Genomic DNA, 20,965 nt, shown 5'->3' with positions numbered 1-20,965 from the left:
GATATGTAACATTTTTATTAAAGTTGGTTTCATGTACTAAAGGAAAACTTTGTATTTCAAATTTGAAATAAAACGAATAAAAAATTTCATGAGGTGTTTACACTTTGCAAAAAAAATGTTGGTTTAACTAAAAAGTAACCTGGTTGCCTTAAAATGTTGAGTTTATTGAAACTAAGAATTTCAGATATTATTTCAAAGACATTGATTTTGTTGATTCAACTAATAATTTGTTCTAAGAAAATAATAGATATATTTTTTAACTTAATATTTTGTTTTCATAACTTTGGATTAAATATTGTATCAACTCATTCAATTAATAAAGAGGATTAAGTAAAAATTCAAATTTAAGTTCACTTAACTATATATAGTTTGTTATAACAATTACCTAAAAAGTTTACATGGTTGCTTTAAAAGTATGTGTTAAAGAAACTGATACGTGATACTGCTGTTAAATTGATTCAACACATTTTTTTCTTTTTTTAAGTTGAGGGGGCAAATACTCTAAAATACTCAAAAAAATAATTGAAACAACTAAACTCTTTATTATTATTTCTCTTTACAGTACTTATGGCTTCAATCGATCCTTCATTAGGGTCTGTGGGGTATTTTTCATCTGTTTTCTCATCCAGTAGGTGAAATTCATCAGTGCAATTGTTCATAAATATAGCAACAAACCTCTCTTCAAAAAAACAAATAATTTGAGATATGATTCATGTCCATATCGCAAATGATGGGGGATTAGTTATGTGCTGAAGTTTTCATATTTAGGGTTAAGGGTTTGCAATACATGCATGGGCAGCTTACACATCTTGAAAGACACCATCAATGCTGAAAGGTATATCCAAGTTCTAGAACAACATATGCTCCCATCCAGACGTCGTCTCTTTCAGGGAAGACCTTGCATTTTCCATCATGACAATGCCAGACCAAATACTGGATCAGTTACAACATCATGGCTGCGTAGAAGAAGGATCCGGTAACTGAAATGACCAGTCTGCAGTCCAGATCTTTCACCCATAGAAAACATTTGGCACATCATAAAGAGGAAGATGCAACATAGAAGACCTAAGACAGTTGAGCAACTAGATGCCTGTATTAGACAAGAATGGGACAACATTCCTATTCCTAAATTTGAGCAACTTGTCTCCTCAGTCCTCAGATGTTTGCAGACTGTTATAAAAAAGAAGAGGGGATGCCACACAGTGGTAAACATGGCCTTGTCCCAACTTTTTTGAGATGTATTGATGCCATGAAATTTAAGATCAACATATTTTTCCCTTAAAATGATACATTTTCTCAGTTTAAACATTTGATATGTCATCTATTTTGTATTCTGAATCAAATATTGAAATTTGAAACTTCCACATCATTGCATTTTGTTTTTATTCACAATTTGTACAATGTCCCAACTTTTTTGGAATCGGGTTTGTATTAATAACGGTGCTTGCTAAGTATTGCATCAGCAGATGTTAATAACTTTCCTTCAGTGTGGTACTTATTCTTGATTTTGTTTTAACTGTGGATCAAGCAGCTACGCTCTGTCATGAGGAGGACAGAATTAGCCACCAGCGTCTGTGAGAAGCACTAAATCCCTGGGCTGTAATTACCCCCTCTGTAGATTTATGGACAGCTCTAGATCCGAGTGTCGACCCCTCTCAGGTCTGTACCCAAAGGTCAGAGTAAATCAAGCCCAATGGTCCCCCAAGCGCACAGACCCTGGACTCATACAGACACATGAGCCAGGGGATATTGCTGGAGTGGGACTTTGACATGGCATATGTATATATGTATATATATATGTATATAAGTTTCTACCACAATTGTAATGAATAAATAGGTACTTTGAGCTCATTATTCTCAGTGCTTTAATTGGAATTAGAACTGATGCTAACAGCATGCTTAAGGATAAAAAAACATATATATTTATTCATATGTACTTATCATATACTCTATAGGGAATTATGATTCTCTCAAACAGATTTATGTTTTTATATATTTTTAATTTTACATAGTTTAAAAAGTGGCATTTTTTTATTTATGAAAATATATATTTTTTTTTATTATTTGCTATTTGTATTATTATTATTATTTAAATACAAATACAGTTTATTATATTTTTTTTTATATTCTCTCTGAAATGTTTTGAGACGTATTTACAACGTCATCCAATGGATGCCACTCTCTAGTGAACGTGTGGACGACAGCAGAAGCTATATATTAAGGTTTATAAAGTTGTAAATATGGATATTTTTCTTACACAAATGGATTGCTTCACTTCAGAAGGACTTTATTAACCCCCTCTCTAGCACATGCATAAAGCTTGCCATAACACACCACAGAAGCTATGATTATGAATGTGTCTGGGAAAAACAGTTAGGAGGCTGAATTGACATTTTAATAAACAAGTGCTTTCTTTGTTTTAGTTTGAGAGATGAATTTTGGCGATACTGACTCGTCATCTCTGCAGTAGTGATGCACCTGTGTGCATGTTTCACATGGATTACATAATCTGAGAATATTTGTTTTCATTTGAAAGTAGACTTTTCTTTCTTTATATATGTAATTTAAAGACTTTAAGGCACAGACTGAGATGGCAGAAAGTGCATCCTGTTAGCTTTCATTATTTTACAAAAGCGGGGTTACAAAGATCCATATGTTGAATCCCCATATAGATGCTGACCTGTTTCTGTAAACAACCTTCAGAAACAAGGTTTGCTTCTCAAAGAGATGCTGACAGATTTATATATGACCTTATTCAATATTTAAAGGAGGGGGATGAGATGTGCTGTTGGTTGCATAGGCCTTTCCCCCTCCTTGTTCTAATACCATTGATTACCTCTGGTTAGATGCTTAGTTAGATAATTGATTAGATAACTGGTTTTATAATTTGGTAGTGTAACAATTCTGCAACATACAGTAGACAAACCGCCACACGATGCATTTGTGAGCTTGCATGTGCCCCATGGGACATTCTGTAAATAAAGCTTTACAGCCTCCATTAAATATTCATCAAATGCAGAACAACCCCAGTCTAGAATTTAATGGGTCTGTAGTTGTATATCATCCATGCAGCTGTTAAAATTTCTCTCTGCCTTAGTTTTTTTATGTTTTTTTATCCTGTTCTCCGAAGTTTCATTTTATTTCATTAGTTATTGTGCTGCACTATGGGGATGCTCCATCATGCCACTTTACATGAGTGTTTCTCGCAGGTGCATTTGAAGTTTATCACTACACAGGCCTTTGATTTAAAGCCTTAAAAACTCACTCTGGTGCATACCCTACTCAGTCTTTCATCCATTCCGCTCTTTAAACAGCCTGTCACTCCTGGGAGTATGTCTTATGCAGTTGAAAAAGAGTGTTTAAGTCAGTCCAAATAGAACGAATGACATGTGCTAAGGCTTTCATACTGACTGGTTGGCATTCTTCAAGAAATTTCTTTATAGGCTTTGTCAAACCCAAACATTTCAAACTGCAGTTCTATTTCCTTGGGGAAGACCAGGTTTGGTCTGGTCCCACGATTCAGTTCTTGCATCTGCCTTTAAAATGGGGTGGTCTTTGTCATTCAGACTTGACACTTCAGTTTGCTGTCAGGGTGAGATTGCCAATTTACATGGTTTTGGTGCCTTTTTAGAATATATAAAATGGAGTTAAAGGAATTGTTCACCATCATGTTCAAATCCCATTTTTTTCTTCTTCTGGGAAACACAAAAGGAGACACTCCAATAATGACAAAATAACTGAATATATGTAGTCCATATTTCACATTTTCAATCCATATGATGGTTTTGTATGAGGAAATCTCATTTACAATTCTGTGTAGGGCAGATTTGCAGATAATTATAACAAAACCATTTTTCACATCAGTCGTTATCGATAATTATTATGATACATTTTAAATCTTAATTTTTTTCAAGTTTAAAGGAGCCATAAGATGCTTTTTTTTAGGGGTGCACTGAAATTTCGGGCGCCGAAAATTTTCGGAAAAATTTTCGCCGAAATGCCATTATCGGTTTCGGGCCGAAATAAAAAAACAGCCGAAAACGTAAACCGAAAATGAATGTCACCCGCCCCTCCCATCCGTGAGCAAGCGCTTAGGTTTCACTCACGGTCGAGCTGTTATCACGCGTCTGCCTATCAAAGAAAGCATGTCAAAGGGCTGTCACAATCAAAAAAAGCTTGTCACAAAAGCTGCACAATCGATCGGACCAACCAACACAAGTTACGAAAACAGGGAATCGATTTTAACGGCCTTCTCTCGGAGCGTGTCCAGCTCGTCACTATACGCTCGCAGCGAACGCGCGTCACACAGCAACTGCAGGTTCTGACACACACACACACACAGCCTATTAGTGCATAATATCAATGTAGCCTTCAGTAATGTTTTTCATTGATGTTATGGCAGTCCACATTGCTGACTTGTGCGCGTCTCAAGCGCCCTTTTTACGTTCGCCCTAATGCCTGTTTAGTTGTCGGTGGATTTGCCTATATTTGGCGTTGAAAAACGGATCAACGCCAAATATAGGCAATTTACTAACGATTCAATGAACACTTTGCCTATGTCTCAAAAATCGAACAGGATTTTTTTTTCACAAAAGTGACAGCCCTATACGAGAGGACACCAAAGTTGCAATATGTAACATTTGTTCTGCAAAAATCTCCAAAATTGTGGATTTTTTTGCACAATTTTTAAAAAACTATTTTATTTGATGGAACATAAAACTTGAAGAATAATTATTATTTATATTTATTGTAAAAAATATTTTGTTTTGTTATGTAACTGTTAATAAAAGTTTGATTATTATATTGTGATTTTTCAATTCAGATCCATTAAATCCAAGCAATATATATATACGTTTTTAAAAGAAGCCATTTTCGGCTTCAGTTTCGGTTTTCGGCCAAGTGCATCCTAAATTTTCGGTTTCGGTATCGGCGCAGAATTTTCATTTCGGTGCATCACTACTTTTTTTAAAGATCACTATTTTTATTTTGGTGTAACAGAATATTTTGAATCGCTTTAATGTTCAAAAAACACTGTTAAAATACTTGAAAATGTTTTAAAATACTGTACAGTACATTATTGTAGGTCCTCTATGCCCCGCCTCTCTCAAACGCGTACGCACAACCGGCACATCCACGAACGTAACTGTCAATTTCGTTACCGCCCCTTTTTTGGGGAAAATAAACTAGATTTCCCATAGACTTCCATACAAATTAGTGGCAAAAAGCAACGTCCGTCGTCCGTACACAGCCGAGAGGCGTGAATAACTAAAGAAATACCTAAGACTAAACAAGTCAAGTAGTTATGTGTCCACCCTGCCTGCCACAGAGCTTGAAAGATACATCGACAAAATTAATTTGGTCAATTTAAAAACACGTCCCTTGCTTCATTCTCCCAGTGTCAAACTGGTGTAACAACCCCACCCAGCGGCCAGAAGTGTCTTACCCGGACATTTACTCGTACCTCATTGAGTCACCAGGTAAACCAGTGAATGATTTTACTTCATATTTGAAAGTAAACATCTTTAAATATTATGTCTTTATATTTAGAGTACTGAGTGCACTTTTCTGTTCAGCCATACAACTAGACTGGCTTAGCTTTCGATTAGCATCATATGTAATTCATGATATTTCCATAACAGCAAGATATTGATGATGATGGCAGGTAGCCATGAATTTCTAATTTGGGGTTTTACAAACATTATTGGTGCACCCAACCTAGGGCTGGGCAATATGGAGCAAAAAATATATCTCGCTATATTTTGCTATATCTCGATATACGATATACAGTCATGGCCAAAAGATTTGATAATTACATAAATATTCGTTTTCAAAAAGTTTGCTGCTAAACTGCTTTTAGATCTTTGTTTCAGTTGTTTCTGTGATGTACTGAAATATAATTACAAGCACTTCATACGTTTCAAAGGCTTTTATCCACAATTAGAGGACATTTATGCAAAGAGTCAGTATTTGCAGTGTTGGCCCTTCTTTTTCAGGACCTCTGCAATTTGACTGGGCATGCTCTCAATCAACTTCTGGGCCAAATCCTGACTGATAGCAACCCATTCTTTCATAATCACTTTTTGGAGTTTGTCAGAATTAGTGGGTTTTTGTTTGTCCACCCGCCAATTGAGGATTGACCACAAATTCTCAATGGGATTAAGATCTGGGGAGTTTCCAGGCCATGGACCCAAAATTGTAACATTCTGGTCCCCGAGCCACTTAGTTATCTCTTTTGCCTTATGGCACGGTGCTCCATCGTGCTGGAAAATGCATTGTTCTTCATCAAGAATTTGTTGGATTGTTGTAAGAAGTTGCTGTTGGAGGATGTTTTGGTACCATTCTTTATTCATGGCTGTGTTTTTGGGCAGAATTGTGAGTGAGCCCACTCCCTTAGATGAGAAGCAACCCCACACATGAATGGTGTCAGGATGCTTTACTGTTGGCATGACACAGGACTGATGGTAGCGCTCACCTTTTCTTCTCCGGACAAGCCTTTTTCCAGATGCCCCAAACAATCGGAAAGGGGCTTCATCGGAGAATATGACTTTGCCTCAGTCCTCAGCAGTCCATTCACTATACTTTCTGCAGAAGATCAATCTGTCCCTGATGTTTTTTTTTGGAGAGAAGTGGCTTCTTTGCTGCCCTTCTTGACACCAGGCCATCTTCCAAAAGTCTTCGTCTCACTGTGCGTGCAGATGCGCTCACACCTGCCTCCTGCCATTCCTGAGCAAGCTCTGCACTGGTGGCACTCTGATCCCGCAGCTGAATCCTCTTTAGGAGACGATCCTGGCGCTTGCTGGACTTTCTTGGATGCCCTGAAGCCTTCTTTACAAGAATTGAACCTCTTTCCTTGAAGTTCTTGATGATCCTATAAATTGTTGATTTAGGTGCAATCTTAGTAGCCACAATATCCTTGCCTGTGAAGCCATTTTTATGCAATGCAATGATGGCTGCACGCGTTTCTTTGCAGGTCACCATGGTTAACAATGGAAGAACAATGATTTCAAGCTTCACCCTCCTTTTAACATGTCAAGTCTGCCATTCTAACCCAATCAGCCTGACATAATGATCTCCAGCCTTGTGCTCGTCAACATTCTCACCTGAGTTAACAAGACGATTACGGAAATGATCTCAGCAGGTCCTTTAATGACAGCAATGAAATGCAGTGGAAAGGTTTTTTTGGGATTAAGTTAATTTTCATGGCAAAGAAGGACTATGTAATTCATCTGATCACTCTTCATAACATTCTGGAGTATATGCAAATTGCTATTATAAAAACTTAAGCAGCAACTTTTCCAATTTCCAATATTTATGTAATTCTCAAAACTTTTGGCCACGGCTGTATATCTCGATATCTTCACAGGAAAAATAACCCCCCCAAAACTACTGCAAAAACAAATATGCCAAATATTACATGTTTAGGGCCCTATGAAAGGTTTTATTTTTTTCTTCACCATATGTTTTATTGTTATCTAATTCTGTGTTTAAGCAAGTGTAATTATTTAAATGCATAAAAACAACTTAATTTGTTAAATTTTTTTCTTTAAATAGCCTTATGTGAAATGTTTTTTCCCCTCTGAAATTCTGTGTATTCACATTTTTCTGGTTATCAAATGAAGGCATAAAACATTCATTTAATTTATTTCTTTAATTATTGAAAATTAAGCAAACTTTATTTTTTGTTAAACAAAGGGGATTTTTATTTTATTAAAAAAAATTTTTTTTTTTAATTTTATAAAAAATAGTACATGGAAGAAATGTTGTGTGATTATTCCTCAAGTTATGTTCGTTTCATTTTAATAGTAGTAGTAGTAGTTTTTCTACATTCTGCTGAACAATAGTAATAGATTTCTGGCAAATACTTTTATTTTGACGGGTTTACCTTTACAGTTCTGTGTATGTGATACTACAGTCTATGATGTGATATATGACGCTAGTTTTACTCAAATCAAACGGTCAGATGCTCATGAAGTGACTCTCAGTGCAGTTCTGGAGATGTTCCTCATGTGTTCACGTCTTTATTTAGTAATAGGACAGAAGCTGAAATCACCGGAGCGTCACACGCGCTTCCGGGTGTGTAATAAAACGAAGAAGCACTTCTGCTCCATTCATTAACACAGACACGCAGAACATGCAGGATTCATATTTAAAAACACTTTTCCGGCTTAATATTTACAGATATTAGTCCATATCGCAATTTGATGTGAGTGCAATGACCTACTTTTGATAATTCATTTAAAATTGTACAAATTCCGTGACATTCGACGTTAAACTGTAAATTCCGTTTTTATGACTGGATTCCGCCATTCCATCTGCTTTTTCTGCATCGCGGAAATCATAGGGCCCTACAGTAGACATCTGCCTGCTGTTCGCCCGACACCTTAAAACCGATGTATCTCCATATAATGGAGCTAGTTGTCTTTTTTTTATATTAGTTCTGCAGCCTCCGGGCTGGTTGCGGACGCCACCATGTTTATGAGACAACACGCGAGTGGAAGGGGAACAAAATCAAGGAGGTGGGGGCGAGCACAGCACAGAGAAGACAAACGAGCAAAGTGGCGGAATCAGAATTAAATATAAACAATATATCAATATATACGATATGTCGTGTTTAAAAAATATCTCGATATATTTTAAATATCGAGATACCGCCCACTCCTAACCCAACCACACAACAACTCTTTGGCATGTTGTAAGGTTAGTCCACTTCCTCGAAAAGTGGGCGTGACTCTGTTCATAGACGGTTGTGCGTATCGTTTTCTACAATGTCCCTCCTTCCAACAAGCGCAGTCTGCTCTGATTGGCCAACTGACCAAGTGCATTGTGACTGCCCAAACACCACAAGCATTCATTGGAAATGTAATGCCTGTTTTCATGATTGGGAGTTTCTTCTTTCAAAATAAATGTAAAGACAGTTAATAATGTCCTTGGTTTTACTATCAGTTCAAGCCCGAAAGCCTCGTATGCGTTTGCTGTACACAGGCCACGGGCAGATAAGACAGCTGACTCCATTGTGAGTGACTTTGTCTCTCTCTCTGTCTCTCACAGTTGTGCACATTCGCGCACAGTGTTGGGGAGTAACTAGTTACATGTAACGGCGTTACGTAATTTAATTACAAAATTATTGTAACTGTAATTAGTTACAGTTACTAAGAAAAAATGAGTAATTAAATTACAGTTACTTATGAAATTTTGAACGATTACAAAGTGGATTACATTTGAATATTTACACACATCCACATACAGATTTAACTGATTTCTTTCCCAAATTGCACTGACTATTCTGAGACATACCGCCCTAATCATTTCCGGGATGCGGAAACACAAGTCTGGTTCGTAGAATCCAGTCATAAAAACGGAATGCCTAACGCGGACGGAATATGGCACATTTTGGATGACTAAATCAAAATTAGGTCAGTACACTTGAATCAAAACATGACATGGACTAGTGTCTGTGAATATTAAGCCCCAAAAATGCAATATATGACTCCTGCACGTTCTGCGTGTCTGTGGAAATCAGGCGCGGACTGGACACCGGGAGAACTGGGACAATTCCCGGTGGCATGGCAGCCGATTTTGCCCGCTATTTTAATATCATTATTGTATAATTGCCTGCCGAATGTACTAAAGCGATCATTTGCGAATCCGCCATTTGATAATTAAATCTCTAATAAATCATGAAGTGTTAGTCATGACTCGCGTGCTCTCCGCGCATGCGCCAAACGGTTTGGATCAGACTCCGAGTAATCAATGAGAGAGAGGGAGAGAGAGAGAGAGAGAGAGAGACAGAGAGAAAGAGAGAGAGCGAGAGAGAGAGAGAGAGAGAGAGAGAGAGAGAAAGAGTATAGAGTGGACTGTGGAAGCGCACAGCTGGAGCAGAGAAGCAGAACTACTGTTCAGGGTTTCAGGTCAGTTTCATCTGTAAAGATGCTTTTTTGTCTTTGTTTTTTTATTTATTTAATCAAGCAGCAGCTCGTTGCTCATCAGTCATCACTCAAAATAGGCTACTATATAAAGGACATCATTATTATCTGTAGTAATGTTACAGTAGTAATTTAGCTGAAAAACAATCAGATTTTTTTTATAGGTTTAGGGGGAGCTATGACAGACAACAACACAACCCTTACGAAAATTAATGTTTTAATATATTACTATAAATCCAGAGAAAATAGTTACTATTGTTTAACTGTGGTAACCAAAAATTTAAAATGATTTTACAAATTGAGTTATTTAAAAATAAATACAAATCCATTTGCAAAAAAACAAAACAAAACAAGGTTATTGTATAGGCTAAAAAAAGCATGGTCAATTTTTGTAAGGGAAAAACATGACTCGTGTACAGTATTAGGATTTTTCTATAAAGATATTGTAGTATTGTAGAGTATTGTATTGTAAAGTATAGTTTTGTTCAATCTTGAGTATTAAAGTCATAAGAGAGATGGATAACAGGGCAAAATAAAGAGACTGAAGAGAAAAATGGAAGTGAAGGTGCAGTTCAGGAGAGAACTTTTAATTATTTAGCATGTCCCCAAATTAAAGATTTAAACCTTTTTTTTATCTCAGGTCTATACCAAAAATAGTTTTGTCCATGAATTTGTTTGTATGAGTTTGAATTTTCCAGTCTGAATTTTTTTCCCAGTCCTTCCCTCCTGTAAATTAATGGCAAAGACATGCTTTCATTTACTACAGATAGGCCTACTGAAGCTCGAAGTGTTTTCAACCTCTGCCACCTCAATATAGGAGTACACAAGCACATAAACATAATTTCTAGAACTGTTCTGTGTCACTTCATGTGCATTTTACTTATTTTGAGAAAACTATCATCATATCATATACAAAGAGACAGCAGTTTAAAAAAAACACCAATGTTTCAGGAGTTTATTACACAGAAAACGTCACATGCTTATTAGATAACTGTATTTAAGTTGATGTATATGCTTTTATTTATTATTATTTAATTTTCACAAATTTAGAAAAGTAATCAAAAAGTACTCAAAAGTAATTTGTTACATTACTTTAATAAAGTAATTGAAAAAGTTACACTACTATTACATTTTAAACAGGGTAACTTGTAATCTGTAACCTATTACATTTCCAAAGTAACCTTCCCAACACTGTGAATCGCGCACATACACAACGCACAAAACTCTGCATTTGAACAGTCAATAGCAAATACTAATAACAAAAAATACAGTGGCTGATTCAGAAATGCCATATTGTCGTAGCAAAGCCAGAAATGGTCGTCCATAAAATGCATTGCTGTTCTGTTGTAACTTGTAAGTAATCTTAAGATTCCTAAATGCATCTACTTTCGGAAGACCAAATAAAGTGCTTTTGCTTTCACCTAGAAACACACAGCATCTCTCTGGGATGGCTGCTTCAACACTTACTGCTTTAAGGTTACTGAAACCACGTCGTCTTTCTTTGCGTGAACATTTGGGCAGCATTATGCACATATCTCCACATAGTGACTTAAACACATGGGGACGTGTTTGAATGAGCCGTTTAAGGGGGTGTGGCAGAGCCTTAACTTTGATAAAGAATATCTCTTTGGTTTTGAGACTTTAGTCTTTGCAACTCCAGTGATCTTATCTATGCACAATCAGCTTGTAACACTCCGAAGAGAAAGCAAAACTTGAAATCGCATCATATGACCCCTTTAAGGGCAGATTTTTGCTCCTAAGTGAAATTTGTAGAAAGCAGACTGTTAATTGTTAAAAACTCTTTATTGTCAGAACATGACAAACACATTTTTGAATTTGTTACACTTTTCCAGTCATTTTTCCTTTAAAAAAATAAATATCCTCAGCACAGTTTGCAGCGCAGCCTGCCATAAGAATAATATTACATTTTCTTGTCTCTTAGAAATGCTCAATTGACAATAGCTTAAGTTGACATTAGTAGTAGTTGTAGCTCGAGTTAGGATGCAGATGTAAATTAATGAGAGCGGTTACGTTAGCCTTTATAGCTCTGCTTTATATGACATCGATTAACAAGATATAAATGTTTTATTTTGTATTTTTTGATTCATATTGTGTGTACATTGTTGTTTAAAGAAAGTTGCAAACAAACATTTTTTAGCATACCTGTTAAAAATACTGGGCAGAAATTCAATTTGACACCTTGCTTTGAACATTTTAACAAGTCTATCCATTTTTTTTCTCTTGTCGTTTTTTAAAGCAGTGTAGAGCATGTTGTAATTATTCCTGTCTCTCCCTTAGACTAACAGCTCTGCACCACCACCTCTCTAATAAACACTTTTTAATTAGCGCTTTGCTAACTCATTCACAGTGACGTGTGTACCAAACTGAACCGGGTGACTTCTGCTAGACAGCAGTGTTGTCAACATGCCCATTATGTGCATCTGCCAGCAGTGGCCCTCTGGGCCCTGGTGCTGTCTGTGTATAGGATAACTATGGTGAGAAGTAGTTGCTTTTCATCGGATATTCTGGAGTCAAAGACCTCAGGTTGGTTGAATCCTTGCTGGCTTCTTCTCATAACACTATGTGGAGATTAATTATGACGTTTCACTGTCCAGGTGCCTCTCGCCTACTGTTTTTCAAATGCTATATATTCGGACATACTACTCGGCTCACATACTGTTTTTCACATACTGTAAAGTAGGGAATATACGATTTCGGATGCAGTGATACAGAACATTTGTCCAGAAGACTTTTGAGAACTAGATGTGGTAGAATAGAGTTTTTGCAACAAAATTATGTGAAAATCGTCCTGCCCACTCGTTCACCAAAAAAATATATATATATTATTATATATATATACTAGCGCCTTAATATTCACACTTGTTTTAATCTCTCATTTCTTTGATCAAACCTCTCACTTCTCACTTTTTGTAGTGTGTACTGTATTGTATTACTACTTGTCTGTACTACTTTTACCTATGGCATCAACCCTGAGAACAACACAGAGTCTAAAGAAGCTGTCAATGGTATATATTCATCATTCAAAATGAGAAAACGAATCAAGAATACGAGATATGCAGATATATGAAACACAAACAAAGCAGCGCTTTGCCATTTTGAATATCAGTTGTTGACCGCTTTCTTCATTTAAAGTGGCTCATGTTTTTATGAAAACAATTTGCAAGTTGGTATACTTGGGTAAGCTCATGTAACATTAGAACAGTATGCTGCTTTATTTACTTGCTCGTGTTCACTTTTGCCTCAATTCTCAGAAACTGACTCGTACAATCAGAGTTCCAGGTTTCACCGACAGCCCAGATGCTGATTTAACATGTTAAAGGGGGCAAACTGCTATCGATATGAGCACAAAGTGTGGAACACCAAAAAAAAAAAGAAAACTAGCCCGATAGACGCTCGCCGATGGCAGACTGTCAGCTTGGTGTGTCCCGCCCTTGACAAACCACCCATCTGACAGTTTTCCACCATAATATTTTATATGACTCTGATGCTACTTCTTCTCTGGGATGGTCAATGTCATGTAGAGTTTATCTCCAAGCTACTTGCCTAGACATTTCCAGTTATCCTGAAGACCATAATTAGATGGTTCTGTTGTATTTCATTAGGATGTATTGTCCTTTTGCAAACACATGCCCCTTCAGTCAGTGCATGTGATGTTAAAATGTTTGTTTGGTGTCTTGCAGGAGTTTGCCACCCTGACAAAAGAGTTGAACGCCTGCAGGGAACAGCTGCTGGAGAAAGAAGAGGAGATTTCAGAGCTGAAGGCCGAGAGGAACAACACCAGAGTGAGTTTGCACACCATGTCTTCCAGGCACTATAAAGAACAGATTGTACTCCTCAACTGACAATCATCTTGGAAAGTTGTACTTGCTTACAAAAAAGACACAAATTTAACAGATGCCCACTAGGGATGGGACGATAACCGGTTTTATTGATAACCGTGATAAAATGTGCTGAAGGTTAGTAATATCGTTTAAAAATGAATTATAATTAAAACCGTGTTTGATTATCGCGTTTTAATAACTCACTATTAAATCATGTCCAGCCAGCAACAGTCTGACGCAAGCGCAGCGCACAATGTTTTTTTTGTTTTTTTTCGAGAAGGAATGGCGAAAGTCAGTGACTTTTCTATGCTTTTCTATGCTTCTACACTTTTCATTGTAAGGAAGGAAATGCCACAGAATTTAATCTTTCTTTAAATTAAGTGCATAGAGTTGCTTGTTTTATTAGTTGTTTGTTGATTATTAAATATAAAACTTGCTGAAATGTTTTCAGTGTGAGCATCAACTATTTTTGAACACTTTCATCTCGTTTCAACAAAACCGTGATAATATTGATAATCGTGATAATTTTAGTCACTATAATCGTGATATTAAATTTTCATACCGTCCCATCCCTAATGCCCACTCACCAACACGTGCATCTAATTCATGATGTTTTGTTGGAGTCAGGAAGATTTTCTTGCTCCAAACTGCTTTCAATCAACCGAAACCAGATTCTGTAGAGATGTTTACTTTAGAGTCACAACATTCTTACTTCGATATGCTCTGCTCCACCTTTTATGGGGAATTTATTGTGATGAGATGACAGTTGAGTGCTAACTTTATCCTTGTAGTGGTGAGATCAAAATTCCCTGTAAGCCAAGATATCAGGTTGGCATTTTCAATAAAATTATCACCAAGCATTAGCATTGAATGCAGAAATGCTGCCAAAACACTTCAGCTATGACTAACATTTCACCAGAAAGCAGTCATTCTCACTTATTCTGCTTCATTTTCACCTTGATTATTTTCCTGCACCCCTCTGTGCCTGCCTGACTCACTGTGCTAATGCATTCCGGTGCGCCAGCCCCACGCTGCAATTCAATAAATTACTTATGTTACTTAGCCGCAGCCTCACGTTTGAAGAGTCAATTATCGAATTTAGGATATTGGAGGGTATTAAAAACCAGGGGGAAGCATAGATCGAGTGGGATAAGGGGACGTAGTGGAATGGAAAAGACGAAAGGTGGGGTAAGATTAGCAACAGACTAATCTTACAAAGGGCCATCAGAAGCATTTAACCCAAAGCTGGTCTAGAAAGACTGTCGTCTTCTCAATCCATCAGTCATTATGGAAAAGGTCATATCTCGATCATTTTAGAGACTTTGTCTCAGTTTTTGTATTGTTAAGATGTCTCTTATTAGTGATTTCTGTGCATTAGTACATATGAAGTTATGTTATCTCAACACGATGGCCACCATGAGGAGTCAACTATGCTTATTTAGGAAAAAATAACTTTTTAGGACAATTATGATTGGTGTACTTAATTTGAAACATTTTTAAAAGTTTAATTTCATTAGTCAAACTTTTGTTGGAATAAAAAGTATTTGGTGCAATTATGGTCATACAGTATCAAATAATGAAAGTACAATGAAAGTCCAAAGGTACAAAAAAAAAATTACTTACAAGTTGGTCATGAAAACGCAGTATTAACAGAAAAATGAAGCATGTAGATGAAATGTACAGGATGGATTTTACACAGGATGGCCCTTCGAGTGAAATGACTCATAATGTTACTGTACATATATTGATTTAAGATCAATTCTGAGATTCATGTATCAGCTAATGGCTGTGTCTACTGAAGGCACCAGTGTGAATCTGATCCACCAAAACAGACACACACAGAGGGAGAGAGAGTAACCTAACCTGCATTATCAGGCTATAGGGTTGTTTTAGTGCTGAGCTGGTGCTGGAAAAGACAGAGGCTGGCACTGACCGAGGGTTATGAATGAGAGAGCAAGGAACAGAGCAGAAATAGAAAGGTCAGTTTCCCCATAGGTTTCTAGAGCAGCACTGTAACAGTACTGCCAGTGCAGCCCTCAGGGAAGTACATTCAACTAGAGAAGTCTGAATTTCCAACTACCTAATTGGCGACTGAACTCCCTACTTAGAAAATATGAATCTTAAAATCTGTAATAAACTACAATGATTTCATCAGCATGCTAAGAATTAGACTAAACACAGCCTTACATTCTTTTAGCTATTGTTTTTGTTCTGCATTTATTCTAGCTTTAGGTTTGGCTTTAGCTTTATGATTAGTATCAGCCTTAACCTGCTTTAAGTTTAATTTGACATTAAGCTTGAGTTTTACGCTTATTTTAGTTTTATCATTATTTTTTAATTAAGCTTTTAGTTTTAGCTTTTAACTTTATTTTTAGCTATAACTTGCTTTTTAGATTATTTACTTTAGAAGTGTTGGCTTAACCCTTTGACACGTACGATCACACCGGTGTGATCAGTCTTGGCTGGTCCCTGGAGCGTACGATCACACTGGTGTGATTAGAACGTTCAGTAAATCACGTGATCAACTGCTAAATTCAAAATTTCAAACTTTAGCTTTCACTGCTTTCCCGCTTTGACTGGCACTGAGCCAGAGACAGACGTGCTCAGCTACAATTATTATCACAACTGTTCAGTGTATTTTAATGTTTATTTTATGTTTCATTCACTTTAAATTACACTACACAATAACAGAAATACAGGTTGTTATTGCACACTCATATTTATAACAGTAAAAGAACATTTTAAACATGTAATATTAATATTTATTCAAGTCAAACACATACCTTGTAGATAACAGCTGTTTCACACCGCAAGTGTCAGCGACGCGTGAACAGCGGGTATTTTTTCAGAGTTGCGTGCATGTTAATCAATGAGTGCATTCACTCCAGGAGCAGCGTGTGAGCGTCAAGCAGGAGCGTCACGTGAGATGCAGGTGAGGTTACAGTCATATATTTTGGGAAACATGGATGATCTTGCATGTTGTAAATCCAGCAGGCTCTAAGTCCAACTCTCCATCAGCGTTGTAAACAAATAATGGCGGCGCCCATAGCCCGTCACGTGATAACTTACCGATCAACAAACATGATGTTTTTTTTCTCCAAGTATTAACGTCACCGTTACCTCACAATCGCCTTTGTTGTAATTTAAAGACACAACTTTAATCCAGCTCACCAACATAAGAGAAAATGACAGATAATACATTTAAAAGAAGAAAACTGACAAATGAGGAAATTGAGGACATTTTTTTTAATTCTGGTGAGGAGATTTTTGACAGCGAGGCAGAGAGTGACAGTGATGAGGATCTTCCCCCAAATCTTGAAGCTCTGGACAACTTTGAAGATGAAGAGATGACACCAGTTCCTAATGAGGCAGAAGAGATAACGTTAAACTCGTTGTGGAAGGCAACCAACCTTTTTTATCCTCCTGGCCCAGGCAATTTTAACAACCAGCACTGTGGTGTGCAAAATCCACCAGAATCACCCAGTGAGGTAAATTGTTTTAAATTGTTTCTAACGGAAGATGTCATGGGAGAAATTGTGGAGGAAACAAACCGCTATGCCTCTGACTTGCAAGAGAAGGAAATGAAAGGGAAGCTGGTTAAATGGGTTCCAACAAATATCCCTGAAATGTACACATTTTTAGTGTCAGTTCTCTTAATGGGTGTGATAAAAAACCATCACTTCGTGATTACTGGAGCACAGACCCCATGCTCTTGACCCCATTTTTTGGGTCTTTGTTCTCACAGGATCGCTTCCTTCTGCTCCTCCGCTGTCTTCACTTTGCAAACAATGCGACAGCAGTTTCCAATGACCCGCTGAAAAAAATCAGACACATATTCACTGCGCTCACCTCCTCTTTTCGTCGCATTTTTGTGCCATACAGGGATCTGTGTGTGGATGAGTCTCTGATGAAGTGGAAAGGCAGGCTGGCATTTCGTCAGTTCATTCCATCCAAACGGCACAGATTTGGGATCAAGTTTTTTGTTTTGTGTGATGTGCTAACTGGTTATGTGGAGGACATGATCATTTACACCGGATCCTCCACTGACATCCAACATTACCCAGGACTTGGGATTTCTGGGTCCGTTGTGATGACACTCTTAGCACCTTACGTAAGCAAATGTCATGTTCTATATGTTGACAACTGGTACAGTAGTCCCACACTTTTCCAGCACCTCTTGTCACTTGGCACTGGAGCTTGTGGGACTGTGCGCGGAAACAGAAAAGGGATGCCAAAGTTCACCTGCAAGATGAAAAAAGGTGAGGTGGAATTCGAAGAGAATGGGTCACAGTTGGCAGTAAAATGGCATGACAAGAGGGATGTTCTTGTCCTTACCACAGTCCATCCAACTGGTATGGCAGCCACAGGCAAGCTGGATCACCTCACTGGGCAACCAATGATGAAGCCAGTCTGTGTGCTGGAGTACAACAAAAAGATGGGTGCAGTGGACAAAGCTGATATGATGACTGGTTTTCATGAATGCACCAGAAAGTCTACCAAGTGGTACAAGAAAGTATTTTTTCATGTACTCGACACGGTTTTACTCAACAGCCACATTGTCTACCGGCAAATTACTGGTGAGAAATGGATACAAATAAATATAAACAAGATAAAAAGTGCTAACATTTTTAATTAATGTAATTTAAAGTGTTAACAAATTCACAATAATAAACAGACCACACGGTCACATACTATTATTTTCTCCTCACTTCCTATTGATGTGCTCTACTATGAGTAGGAAAGGAAATCACCTCCTTACAATTCAGGACCAACCTGATGAGAGGGCTGCTGGAGGAGTACAGCACATTGCGAGGTCCAACCAAAGGCGGGCGTCCTGTCTTGGACACTCCTCTGCGCATTACAGCCAGGCATTTCCCATCTGAAGTCCCTCAGACCACTTCCCAGGGCAGCAAGACCAGGCGGCACTGCAAGGTCTGCCTCTCCAGCACACGCAAGGGCAAGCAGAGGCGCCTCACCAAGCACATGTGTGTGCCATGCAACACTCCCTTGTGTGCTGTCCCGTGTTTTGAGGAGTACCACACACTGAAGCATTATTAAGCCTGTAAAAAGTCAGAGTATATTAATTCATGATGATACATTGTTAATTATTATTTATTGTAATCATATTATTGTGTATAATAGTTTGCTTTAAACAAAACCATTTATTAAAAGTCAGTATATTTATAGTTTTTTGTTTACATTTTACATTTACATTTAATCATTTAGCAGACGCTTTTATCCAAAGCGACTTACAAATGAGAACAACAGAAGCAGTCAGGTCAACAAGAGAACAACAACAGTATACAAGTGCCATGACAAGTCTCAGTTAGTCTAGTATAGAACGCATAGGTAGGGTTTTTTTTTTTTTTTTTTTTTTTTTTATTAAATTAAGAGACAAGAAAAGGAAAAGTGCTAGTGTTAGTTGGTTAAGTGCAGGCGAAAAAGATGAGTCTTTAGCTGTTTCTTGAAAATGAGTAAAGACTCAGCTGTACGAATTGAGATTGGGAGGTCATTCCACCAGCTGGGGACAGTCCAGGAAAAGGTCCTTGAGAGTGATTTTGAACTTCTTTGGGATGGTACCACAAGGCGTCGATCACTTGCAGAGCGCAAACTTCTGGAGGGCACATAAGATTTAACCAATGAGTTTAGGTAAGTTGGTGCCGTGCCAGTGGTCGTCTTGTAGGCTAGCATCAGTACCTTGAATTTGATGCGAGCAGCTACTGGTAGCCAGTGTAACCTGATGAGGAGCGGAGTAACGTGAGCTTTCTTTGGCTCATTGAAGACAACCCTCGCTGCTGCATTCTGAATCAATTGCAGAGGCTTGACAGTACATGCAGGAAGGCCCGCCAGGAGAGCATTACAATAGTCCAGTCTGGAGAGAACAAGAGCTTGGACAAGAAGTTGGGTTGCTTGCTCTGACAGGAAGGGTCTAATCTTCCTAATGTTGTATAAGGCAAACCTGCAGGACCGGGTAGTTGTAGCAATGTGGTCTGTGAAGCTTAACTGATGATCCATCACAACTCCTAGGTTTCTAGCTGTCCTCGAAGGAGTAATGGTTGATGAGCCCAGCTGTATAGAGAAGTTGTGATGAAGCAATGGGTTAGCTGGAATCACCAGGAGTTCTGTCTTCGTAAGGTTAAGCTGAAGGTGATGGTCATTCATCCAGCTAGAGATGTCACTCAGACAGGCTGAAATGCGAGCAGCTACCGTCGGGTCATCTGGTTGGAATGAGAGGTAGAGTTGGGTGTCATCAGCGTAGCAGTGATAAGAAAAGCAATGCTTCTGAATGACAGATCCTAATGATGTCATGTAGATGGAGAAGAGAAGTGGTCCAAGTACTGAGCCTTGAGGAACCCCAGTAGCAAGGTGGTGTGACTTTGAAACATCACCCCTCCAAGACACACTGAAGGATCTGTCAGAGAGGTAGGACTTAACCCACAGGAGTGCTGTTCCAGAGATGCCCATCTTTCTGAGGGTGGAGAGGAGAATCTGGTGATTAACAGTGTCAAAAGCAGCAGAAAGGTCCAGTAAGATGAGTACCGAGGATTTTGAAGCTGCTCTTGCTAGTCGCAGGGCTTCAGTAACCGAGAGCAGAGCAGTCTCAGTTGAGTGGCCACTTTTGAAGCCAGATTGGTTGCTGTCCAGGAGGTTGTTCTGTACAAGGAATATAGAAAACTGGTTGAACACAGCTCGCTCAAGTGTCTTTGCAATAAATGGAAGAAGGGATACCGGTCTGTAGTTTTCAAGAAGCGCTGGATTTAGTGATGGTTTCTTGAGCAGTGGGCTTACCCGAGCCTGCTTGAATGCTGAGGGAAATGTTCCAGAGTGAAGAGAGGAGTTGATAACGTGAGTAAGCAAAGGTATGACTGAAGAAGAGATCGCTTGAAGGAGGTGAGTGGGGATCGGATCAAGTGGACAAGTAGTAGGATGATTGGACAGGAGAAGTTCGGAGACGTCCATCTCTGAGAGTGGGGAGAAGGAGGAGAAAGAGTGTGCATCGGTCATTGTGAAGTTGTCCTCAGTCTGCGGTGTGGAGAATTGGCCGCTGATGGATCTCGTCTTATTTGTGAAGAAAACTGCAAAGTCGTCCGCTGTAAGAGTCGATGGAGGAGGTGGTGGCGGTGGATCAAGAAGAGAAGAGAAAGTCTTGAAGAGTGTCCGAGCGTCACAACAGCTGTTAATTTTGTTGTGGTAGTAGGA

At 38.2% G+C, this 20,965-nt stretch overlaps 1 protein-coding gene across 6 annotated transcripts in view; it reads left to right on the top strand.

Annotated features, from left to right (window-relative positions):
- LOC132099023 (liprin-alpha-2-like) overlaps positions 1 to 20,965 on the top strand; it is a 160,022-nt gene that overhangs the window by 92,502 nt on the left and 46,555 nt on the right. For all 6 annotated transcript variants that reach the window (XR_009423011.1, XM_059505394.1, XM_059505393.1 and 3 more), the window contains exon 2: positions 13,625 to 13,726. Coding sequence is in view for 5 of the 6 variants with exons in the window: in XM_059505394.1 (XP_059361377.1) it covers positions 13,625 to 13,726 (102 nt within the window). In the remaining variant the exon portion in view is untranslated. The remainder of the gene's footprint in view (positions 1 to 13,624; positions 13,727 to 20,965) is intronic.

This window comes from Carassius carassius, chromosome 22 (genome assembly GCF_963082965.1).
Source record: "Carassius carassius chromosome 22, fCarCar2.1, whole genome shotgun sequence".
Lineage (NCBI taxonomy): Eukaryota > Metazoa > Chordata > Actinopteri > Cypriniformes > Cyprinidae > Carassius > Carassius carassius.
The sequence above is the reverse complement of the archived record's forward strand: the minus strand, read 5'-3'. Positions and strand labels throughout refer to the sequence as shown.